Source organism: Fonticula alba (genome assembly GCF_000388065.1).
Source record: "Fonticula alba strain ATCC 38817 unplaced genomic scaffold supercont2.5, whole genome shotgun sequence".
Taxonomy (NCBI): Eukaryota; order Rotosphaerida; family Fonticulaceae; genus Fonticula; species Fonticula alba.
This window is the reverse complement of record NW_009242975.1, coordinates 898348-908248: the sequence shown is the minus strand read 5'-3', so window position 1 is coordinate 908248 and position 9901 is coordinate 898348. Positions and strand designations below refer to the sequence as shown.

The window sequence follows — 9901 nt, the reverse complement described above, 5'->3', positions numbered from 1 at the left end:
CCCCCCCCGGCGAATAACACCTCCTTGATGGACGGCACCCATGCCAGTGGGGCGTGCCGTTTGGTAAGGGCCCTCCCTCCCCTCGTCCCCCCCCCTCTGCGGTGTTGTCTCCTCCATGTCCAGAGACAACACCGCTGAGGGGAATCCCGGCGCACTTATGTAGCTTCAGGGAGAAAAATCAAAAAAATAATGTTTGATTGGAGTGGGACTCGAACCCACGAGGTTTCCCACTAGTACCTGAAACTAGCGCCTTAACCACTCGGCCATCCAACCATCGGATGAAATATCGCCCATGAAACGGGAATATATACCAAGATTAATACCCAAAGCCATGTTGAATGCGCACGTGCGAAGTACACGTGTCCAAGCATGCTGATGACGGATTTCGGGGCCTGCCCTGCTGTCGTGGAGGAGGGGGGGATATGCCTGGCGGAAAGGGACAACCAAAGGGAGGGCGCCATATCTCCCCCCCGGCAGGGAGGCGGGATCTCTCTCCGGGAGGAGGGCAAGATCGGCCGAGGGGAAGGTCGACACACGCGCATTTACTCAGACGCACGGAGCCGAAAGGGAATGCGCTGCAGGGAGGGGATTATCTATGGGGTTTTTGTATTTCTGATCTCCCGCCGTCCAGGCCGCCCCAGGAAAGGACATATGCCCGGGGAGGGAAAGATGACCACACGGGCAGCGCGCGTTTGCGCGCACATATGAATATGTAGGTCAGTGCGATCGTGGTTTCGTACACACTGCCCGAGCGTGCGTGGCTCCCGGCACACTCAGTCCTTGCCAGCCGGCGGGGTGGCCGTGCCACCGGTCTCATTGGTGGACAGGCTAGATGACGAGGACTTCTGGCGGAACATGTTGCGCAGGCGCTTGCTGGTAGAGGGGGAAGACACGGGCTCCAGCGTCGGGGAGGCGTCCTTCGTCCGAAGGCCCTCCTGGATCTGCTTCTGCACATCGGCCGACAGGACGCAGCCATGGGTGCTGGGTAGAGGGAAAGGAGAGGGAGCAGGAGGGGCACATGTCGCAGGGACACCGGGCGTCAGCACAGCGGCGGATATATGAAAAAGCCAGCAATCCCCGGCCATGGGGGGGGGGGGCACAGGGTGTGACATGTGTGCGCACTTGAAGGAGGTCAGCTGGCTGGCAGTGGCCGCACTGACGAGGAGAGCTCCGCAGCTGGCGTCCTCGAACTTGCAATAGCGGAGACTAGGCGGCAGATGGGCAAGCAAGTCAGTTGGAGAGATCCACACTGCAAGATGTGTGTGTGCGTGTCTGAGAGAGGGAGAGAGATACAGAGGACGGGCGTTTGACGTACTCAAACTCGCGCAGGCTGCTGTTGTTGGGAAGAGCCTCAGCCAGGGCGGCGGCGCTCTTGGGGCCAAGGTTGTTGTTGAACATGCTGCATGGAGAAGGGCCACCGGGATGCGACAAATACGACGAGAGTCAGCAACGACGCGCGCGCGCGCGCGCGCGATCAAAAGCCAGCCCCGGATGCCGCCAAGCATCTCCCCCCCACCCGCAACATTCGTGGCCCGGCTGGTTTCGACACGTACACAAGACTGAAGAGCTGGCAGCTCGGGGAGCCGAGAGCCCGAAGAATGACCTCACCGCCCTCATCGCCGATCTTGTTGTTGGCAATGCTGTGCCACGGGGCGGCGGAGGGGGGCGCAGAGTGGTCGAGAGACACCCATGTATGTTAGAGTACGGGCGGCACGGCGGCACGGCTGTCGTGACGGAGGATGCAGGGAGGTGAAGAAGCCGGAGAAGGAGGGGGGGGGGGGGGGGCGCGCGGGGGGGGGGGGGGGGGGGGGGGGCACGCCGGCCGGCAAGGCACGCACTGCAGGAACTTCAGGTTTTTGGCATTCTTGATCAGATCGGCGATGTGCTGGGCAGCCTCGTCCCCGGCGCCGGATTCCTGGATGCTGAGGCGGCGTATATCCAGGCGCAAATGGCAGCATTGGTCAGTGACATGTCCGGCACATCATATGGCCAGGTGGTGGTTCGCCATGCATGGCGCGCGCGCGCGCACGTCAGGTGGGTGATGGAGGAGTTGGCCACCGCCTGGCACAGGCGCTCGAGGCCCTTGGGGCCGATGTTGTTACGGCCAATGCTGCGGGCGCGAGGGAGGAGCCCAGCTCGCCGAGGTTAGAATGCGACGCGACAGAGGCCGGGCGCCATTGGCAGAGAGGGGGACCGAGGGGATGGAGGGCGGAAAGGCGAGAGAAGCGCAACGAACAAGAGGCTTTGCAGACGGATGGTCCCAAGGACAGCGGCCAGCTCCTCGATGGACTTCTCGGTGAGACCGTTGGCCGAAAGGCTGCACGGGGCAGTGTGCGTTAGGGACGGTGTGGCGCGGGACGGCGCGGCGCGAGCAGGATGAATGGCCCATGCAAAGACATTGTGCCGGAGGAGGAGGAGGAGGAGGAGGAGGCTCCGAGCGTACTTCAGGGACTTGAGGGACTTGGCGAAGGCCAGCCCCCCGACGAAGGAGGGCGAAAGCTCGCTGGAGCGCAGCAGACCATCATCACCGAGCTCGTTCGACTGGAGACTATTGTTTTTTTTTTTCCGCCCCCGGCCGATCGAGGGCGCGTGCGGGTGTGTCAATCACGACGTGTGCCCTGGCGATTGGAGACGCCCCCTTTTCAAGGGCAAAGGCGGAGGGTGCGTGTGCGTACGAGAGGGAAGTGATGTCGGGGTTCTTGGAGAGGAATTCGCCAATGACCGGGCCGGATGCGGGGCCGAGCTTACAGCCGCTGAAGCTGCGTTCGGGTGTCAGATGCAGGGCATACTCACGGCAGTGTGGAGGGTGCACGCGGGAGAGGACACGCACTCGGCCGAAGTGAAGAGCTCATTCTTGAGGGGGATATTCAACAGATGGGCCAGGCTCGAGGGGCAGATCTCCGTGTAGGAGGCACTTATTTTCGCGTGTTCACGGGGGGAAACGAGGGAGCAAGGCATGTCAGTAAAGCTGCCAAACATGTGCGTGTGTGTGTGTGTGTGCGTGCTGGCAAGCAAGTCATCAGTGAGGGGGTGATGGGAAGCACGACGCACTCCAGGTGGGTGTAGTTGGTGGCATTCTGGAAGTACTGCGACAGGTGGGGGATATCCTCGGGGGCAACATCCTTCAGGCTGGGGGGGGGGGGGGGGGTCAACCAGGACCAGACCGGGAGACACAGGGTGAGAATCGGTGGACGCGGAGGCACGAAATGCGGTGCACCACTCGAACGCACCCAAGCACCGGCGCGGTACGCTGCCAGCCGAAGCTCATGGCCACCAGCTTCAGCAGGAAGTCGCCGCGTGCCTTGTCGAAGGCCAGCATCTCAGGCGAAGTGGCTCCGGCCGAGGCGGAGACCCCGGCCGAGTCATTGCGCGCGACCTGGTCCTCGAGATCCTGCACACGGGACAGCAGCTGGCTAACCACTTCCGACAGGGACTCCAGCGTCAGATGTTGAGTGGGGGCAGCCTCCGCAGGGGCGGGCTTCGGCTCGGGCACGGCCGTGGGCTCGGTGCCATCGTCGGAAGCGGTGGCCTCGGAGGCCTCGGCCTCGGGAGCATCGGCCGCAGGGGCATCGACTTCGGCCTCGGAGGCGGTCACAGGCACGGGAGTCTCAGCCACGGGGGTGGCCGGCATCTCGGCGTCCGAGGGGACGGCCTCATCGGCCGAAGGGGGAGCCTCGTCAGTCGGAGCGGCCGGCACGTCGACCGGCGTGGCCTCAGCGACGGGGGCGTCGACAACGGTCGGCGTGACAGGGAGCTCGGTGTCGGACATGGATGGCAGAGGGAGAGAGGGAAAAGAGGAGGGGGGAGGGCGGGAGGAAGTGCAAGAGGGAGCAGGCAGCATGCGGTCATGCTTGGGGCGGCTGTGTCCCTCCCCCGGCGAGGCGCCTGAAGAGTCTCGCTGCCCGGGGCGCTGTGGCAAGTCCGCCCTTCGCACTGCCCGGGGCCAGATCGTTGGCCGGGCCCAACCCGACAGCCCGCAGTCCGTGCTCCGGAAATGCTTGCCCGGGCGATGTGCCCTGCCTCCCTGCCGATCGCTGTGTGGGGCTCGATGTCCAGGCCCGCTCCCGGGCCCGCCTCCGGCCGGACTAGATGATGAGACCGCGCGTTTTTTATTTTGTGGTGCCCCCTCCTGCTCGCGCTGCCGCCACGACCCGCGTGCGCTCGTCGTTGCACAACCGCACACACGCACGAGGATGTACAAGGACGCGACTTGCCTTTGATCTTCCTCTCGCCCGCTCCCATGCAAAAGATGCCCCCGGAGGAAAGACCGCTCAGGGGACTTGTCCTAACAGCTTTCTCACACTGGCCAAGTTCCGGCGGATTTCCCAAGATCGTTCCATCCCATCCACCGGACCGGAGGCTGCTTGGGGGAACGCGCACCGGAGCCCATCATCGTCTCGTCCCCGGTTGTTGTTGTTGTTGTTGTCGTCTGCACCCCCGTCCCCCCGCCGCCACCGTGCGCTGCGCCTGAACACTCTTGCGGGGACACACATTGGGTGGTGCATGGATGGTCTGCTGGCCCAGTGCCATGGCCCATCCACATACATTCCGGCCCTCTGTGGCCTGCTTTTTCCTTGAGTCGCGCCCACAGGGCAACGCACCGGGTCCGTATGGGCCACACCGCCAACAGACCCGAGCACCATGCAGCGCACACGCACTCACACGCACTCACACACACGCACTCACACGCACTCACACAGACTTACACAGACTCGCCCACACCCACATACACACATACACAAGGCTGGACGATCTGCCACCACTTGGGTGGCTGCGATCGCACCGGCCGGCAGGCAGGACTCTGGGACCTCTGATGGGAAGATTAATTATTTTTCCCCATCGCTTTCACAGGCCCCGTACCCGTGTGCGTAGGCACACCAAGACACCAGCTCATCCTCAATGCCAATCATCACATGATGGCCACTGCCAACCAAATGCCCACACATATACATCGGCACTTGCAACTCATCCCAAGTGCCCGCGGCGCGTTCGCGGGCGTGGCCCAGCCCGTCTCGTCTCTAAGCACCTCCTCCCTGCCCGCCGCCTCCCCCCCCCCCCCCGCCTTCTCCCCTTCCCGTGTGCCTGCGGTGTCCTTTCCCCCCTTGGACAAGCCCGCTCATCCTATCCTTCTCGATTGTTGCTCAGAGCAGGCCCCCCCCCGTTCACCCTCCCCCCCCCTGCAGACATGAATTTCGGCAACCGAGCGGCCGTGGTTCCCAACCTGCCGCCGGTGGCTGCCCTGCCATCTTCACAGGGGGTGGACCGGCTGCTGGCATCGGTTCGACGCCTCGAGCGTGATATTGGCGATATCGCTGCCTGGTCGGTGTTCCTCAGCGAGGTGACCCCGGAAAAGATCGCCGCCGCCGGGACTCTACGCATGAATGTTGCCCAACTTTGTCGCCGGTCGACCGATCTCTTCCCCTCCGTGGTGCGCCCGCGCATCGCCCCACCTGCTCCCTATCTCTCCCTCTCCCCGGGTCTCTCTCTCTCTCTCTCTCTCTCTCTCTCCCTCCCTCTCGCTACCTCGACCCCCCGAATACATGGTACTTACTGGTTGAAAATTGTGCCTGCGCGCCGGGCAACAGGATCGCGCCTGGCTCGCTCACCACGACGGCCTGGCTTTCCTGTCTCTGGGCGAGGCCGAAGTCCGGGCCCAGTCGGAAGATCTCTTCGAGAAAGCCACCAAAGCCTGCCTGTCGGTGGAGGTTTGGCAGCGGTACATCCAGTTTCTGAAATCCGTACGCGAAGCTGCTCCACCATCTTCCGCCGATGCCACTGTGCCGCCGCCCGTCTGACCCGCTCCTGCCTGTTTCCTTCTAGACCCGGTCGGCGGATGCCCTGCGCGACGCCCTGACAACCGCCTTCTCCGAAGCCCTCAACCAGGTGGGCCTGGACATCGGCGCAGCTCCCTTGTGGGAGAGCTACCTCCGGTTTATCGAAGAGCGTCAGGTGCGTTTGCCGCAGCCTCTTTATCTCTCTCTCTCTCTCTGTCTCTTCCTCTCTCCGACCGCCCAGCCTCGGTTGCCGACCCGTTCTGACGCGGCCCATCTTTTTCGCTGCTCCATCTTCCCCTTTCCACCTGTGTACCTCTTCCCACCCCGGCTCGCGCGCACTTCAGGTCACCTTCGACAGCGAGCTGATCAAGCGAAATGATCTCCTCCGGCAGGTGTACCAGCGCGCCATCGTCCTGCCCAACAATGCCATCGAGGAGCTCCATGCCAAATACCGCCTGTTTGAGATTAATCTCGACCGGAAGATCGTACGTCCACACACTTCTCGCTGTCTCCCTTCCCTTCTGTCTCCCCCGCCCCAGATGGCTGACGCTCATCGTCACAGGGTGAGGGTGAGCTCCGGCGCCTGTCCGGCCCGTACATGACCGCACGCACGGAGCTCGTCCATCGGAACAAGCTTTTTGCCGAGGTGAACCGGGATTATCTGCCGGTGGAAAAGGTTGACCCCGGGCAGCTGGACGCCTGGCGAGCCATCATCAACTGGGAAAAGACCAATCCCCTGGGACTGAAGGACATCACGCAGGTTCACCAGCGGGTGAAGTTCGCCATCCGCCAGCAGCTCGCCGCCCTGGGCAAATACTCCCCCGAGGCTTGGGACGAGGCGGCTCGGTATCTGGACAGCGTCGGCCTCCGGGACGAGGCCCGTCTCATGTACGAGGAGGCATGTCGCAGTCTGCCCGAGTGCCTGGTTCTGCACTTTTCGCATGCGGAATTCTTCGAGTCCCGCGGCGATCTCCCGGCCGCACGGGCGGTCTTCGAGCGCCTTGTCACCTCACTGCAGGACCTGGCTCGAGGCCATGCAGCGACGGCGGCGGCGGCGGCGGCAGCGGCGGCGGCGGCGGCGACAGCCGCGGCGGAGGCCACGGCCGTCCCTGCTCCTGGCGACGGGCCGAAGAGTTCCACTTCGCCGGACTCGCCCAGCCCCGAGGACAATGGCTCGGCTCCCGGGGCCTCGGGCGGTGGGGGCTCCTCCGCCATCGGCCCGGATCCCGCCTCCTCCTTCCATCTGGAGCAGCTGGCCGCCAAATTGTCCCTGGCGTATGTGGTTTTCATTCGCTTTGCACGGCGGGCCTTCGGCCCGGGCGAGGCGCGCATTGTCTTCCGCCAAGCGCGTGCCGCGCGTGCCGGCCCCCATGTGTACATCATCTCGGCCCTGAATGAGCACTACCTGTCCAATGACGCGGAGGTCGCTTACCGGGTGTTCAATGCGGGCCTGAAGGCCTTGCTGCCGACAGGCGCCGGGTCGGGTGCGGCCGCGGCCGCGGCCGGAACCCCGGCCGGCTCGCTGACCGACGTGGCCCTGGCCAATGCGGCCTTGTACTTGCACGAATTCATCGACCACATGACCCACCTCCAGGACACGGCCAACACGCGGGCCTTCTTCGAGCAGCTCGTCCAGGAGGGTGGCCCGATCGGGATCGGAGGCGCTGGGGCTGGTCCCGGTGGCGGGGCCCTGCCGGCCGGAGTGCTTTCCCTGCGCGAGGCCGTCTGGCGGCGTTTCCATGCATATGAGTGTCACTTCGGCGACCTTAGCGCCATCGAGAAGCTCGAAGCCCGGATGGCCGCCGAGGGGGTCGACCTTCCTCGAGGCCTGGCGGCCGTGGCTCTGCGGAATACCTTCCTGGATTTGCACCCTGTGCATGTGCGCCAGGCGCCGGCCGATGCCATGCTCGGTGTGCTGCTGCATGGCGGGTCCATCGATGGCAGTGGCCATTCGCCGCAGCTCGGCGCCGGCGGGCCTGGCATCGGTGGCGTCGACCGGGCCACGCATCTTGGCGCCGACAACCTGAACCCCTCCTCGCGGGCGGTCCTCCAGGCGCTTGAGCGCCAGCGCGCCTCGGCCACCTGCTTCCACTCGTCCCTGTCCCTGGGGTCGCTGGCGGCCACGGCGCTGGCCACCGGGCCGGGATCTGGCACCGGTGGACCGGCCGCCGGCGCCGGGGCCGGGATCAATCTCCTCTCGCAAGACCTGTCGCAAGCGGCCATGAGTGAATTGGGACGGCCCAACACCGACCTCTACATTCGGTCCATCAGCGAAGCCCCCTCGCGAGCCACGCGCCAGGGTACGTGCGCCAGGCGCATGTCACATCCCCCCCCCCCCCCTCTGTCCTCCTTTGCCCTTTCCCTCCAGCATTTCCGTTCTCTCTCCCTCCCCAGTCTCGCATCTCCCCGGTGCCGCACCTCTCCCTGACACGCGCCCTGTAGATCCCTTCTTCCCTCCGCTCTTCCCCGCTCTGCCGGAGCGTGCCCAACTGCTGGACTACTTCCTGAAGGTCCTCCCCACGGCTGAGGAATATCGCGGTCCGACGCTGGACCCGCAGCGCATCTTCGACATTCTGGCCGGCGTGCAGGTCACCTCGTCGGGTGGCGCGTCGCCCAGCTCCCCGCAGCACCCGGATCCCGGGAAACTGGGCTTCCAGTCATTTGTGGGCGGCCCCGGCGCTCGCGGGGCCCCTGGCAGTGGGCCAGGCGTGCGCGTGGCCGGGCCGCATCTGGTTGGCGGCTTCGCCGAGGGGTCGGTCCTGGATGCGGTCAAGTCGCTGCCCGGGGCGGTTGGACCCGATTACGCCGGGCTCTCGCTGCGCACGGCCCTGAAGACGGCCGCGGCTCAAATCCAAGCGACGGGCCGTGTACCGCCGGCGTCCGCCATGACGACGACCACGGCAAAGCGCGAGCGGCCGGCCGACGGCGGCAGCAGCAGCAGCAGCAGCACTGGTGTCGAGGGCGCGGCCGGCTCCTCGTCGGGGGCGGCCACGACGGAGCCGAGTGCCAAGCGGGCGCACGTTGATGTCGCGTGATCCTTCCAGAATAGATCACACCCACATTCTTGAACCCTCTGCTGGTGCTCCCGATGCCACGGCCATTCGACGAGGACGCCCGGGGTGCGGGCGAGCGGGCGCGGGAGACGGGGCCGGCCAGGCAGGGCGGGAGGCGGGCGGGGACGGGGGACGGGGGGGGGCGGGGGGCGGGTGGGCGCCGGAAGACGTGCCGTTGGGGGCCACTGTTGCGCAGGAGTCGACCGGGGCCTGGGGCCCTCCTCCGGGCGGGGACGCGCCGTTCGTTGGGGCTCGACAGCGGCCGGCTCATCTGCTGCAGTTACCGACGCGCGGAAGCCAGCCCCCTGTTGGGCGCGAGGCGGGCAAGCGCGTTCTCACCTGGCGCGCATATGTGTGTGTGTGTGTGTGTATTGTGTGTGTTGGACAGTCCGTCGTCCCGTCCGGCTTACTATGCATGGCGGGGGAGCGGCCCTGGCGACCCCTTCGTGGAGACTTCCCGCGCCATGAACGGTGGGAACCCCAGGATGAGGCCCCTTTTCGCACGGGCCCGTCCCTCGGGAGACTGGCGTGGTTATTTTTTGACGCTCGGCGTGCTTGCGAGTCTTCCAGCACCATCGGCCCGTCCCCCGCTGAAACACAGGGCGAGTGGGGGGGGGGGGGGGGGGGGGGGGTTGGAGGAGAGGGTCAGGTTGTCGGCGTCGGCGACAGTCTGCGCCCAGATGTCCGTCGCGTGTGGAGACACAGCGGTCCGGGGGCGGTCTCCCCCGGCCCTGGACCAGCCCGGCGCCGGGAGGAGGGGCGGGGGGATGGCACAGATTGCGAGACCGGCCCCGCGTTTCCCCGCGACACCCAGGAGCCCCCAGGGACTGGGCGGGGTGTGAGGCGAGCACGCGCATGTGCTTGCGGGCGGGCGTGTGGCTGGGGCCGCATTGTATGGCTCTTCGCGACTCTCCCGGCGAGGGACAGGTTGCCGCCCACCCCTCCGCCCCTTTGCCCCGTTCCCCCCTCTGGCGAGGGGGAGGGGTGGTGGGTGGGCGGGTGGGCGGGTGGGGGGGGAGGGGAGGGGGATGGCGTGGGACACGAGATCCTCTTTCCAGTGACGCAGCCGGATCC

The 9901-nt window shown here is 65.8% G+C and overlaps 3 protein-coding genes and 1 non-coding gene across 4 annotated transcripts in view; 1 reads left to right on the top strand and 3 right to left on the bottom strand.

The window, feature by feature from the left end:
• Positions 1 to 194: 194 nt before the first annotated feature.
• Positions 195 to 273, bottom strand: H696_03394. The gene has a single exon. It is a non-coding gene; the product is annotated as a tRNA-Leu (tRNA).
• A 323-nt stretch (positions 274 to 596) lies between these two features.
• H696_03393 (hypothetical protein) lies at positions 597 to 3845 on the bottom strand. The gene is made up of 12 exons (XM_009497259.1): positions 3231 to 3845; positions 3052 to 3129; positions 2831 to 2914; positions 2676 to 2759; positions 2444 to 2548; positions 2237 to 2317; positions 2030 to 2110; positions 1839 to 1922; positions 1554 to 1640; positions 1316 to 1399; positions 1123 to 1206; positions 597 to 981 (listed from the first exon to the last, which is right to left on the bottom strand). The coding sequence occupies exons 1-12, from the start codon at positions 3839 to 3841 to the stop codon at positions 774 to 776; spliced, it is 1671 nt and encodes a 556-aa protein (XP_009495534.1). The 5' UTR covers positions 3842 to 3845; the 3' UTR covers positions 597 to 773.
• Positions 3846 to 5059: 1214 nt separating this feature from the next.
• H696_03392 (hypothetical protein) lies at positions 5060 to 8809 on the top strand (the record flags this gene model as incomplete). The annotated part of the gene is made up of 6 exons (XM_009497258.1): positions 5060 to 5428; positions 5586 to 5738; positions 5821 to 5949; positions 6119 to 6259; positions 6337 to 8074; positions 8217 to 8809. The coding sequence occupies exons 1-6, from the start codon at positions 5186 to 5188 to the stop codon at positions 8807 to 8809; spliced, it is 2997 nt and encodes a 998-aa protein (XP_009495533.1). The 5' UTR covers positions 5060 to 5185.
• Positions 8810 to 9233: 424 nt separating this feature from the next.
• Positions 9234 to 9901, bottom strand: part of H696_03391 (hypothetical protein) — a gene marked incomplete at its 3' end in the record, with an annotated part of 3771 nt that continues 3103 nt past the window's right edge. The window contains exon 3 of the mRNA XM_009497257.1: positions 9234 to 9236. Coding sequence (XP_009495532.1) covers positions 9234 to 9236 — 3 coding nt within the window. The remainder of the gene's footprint in view (positions 9237 to 9901) is intronic.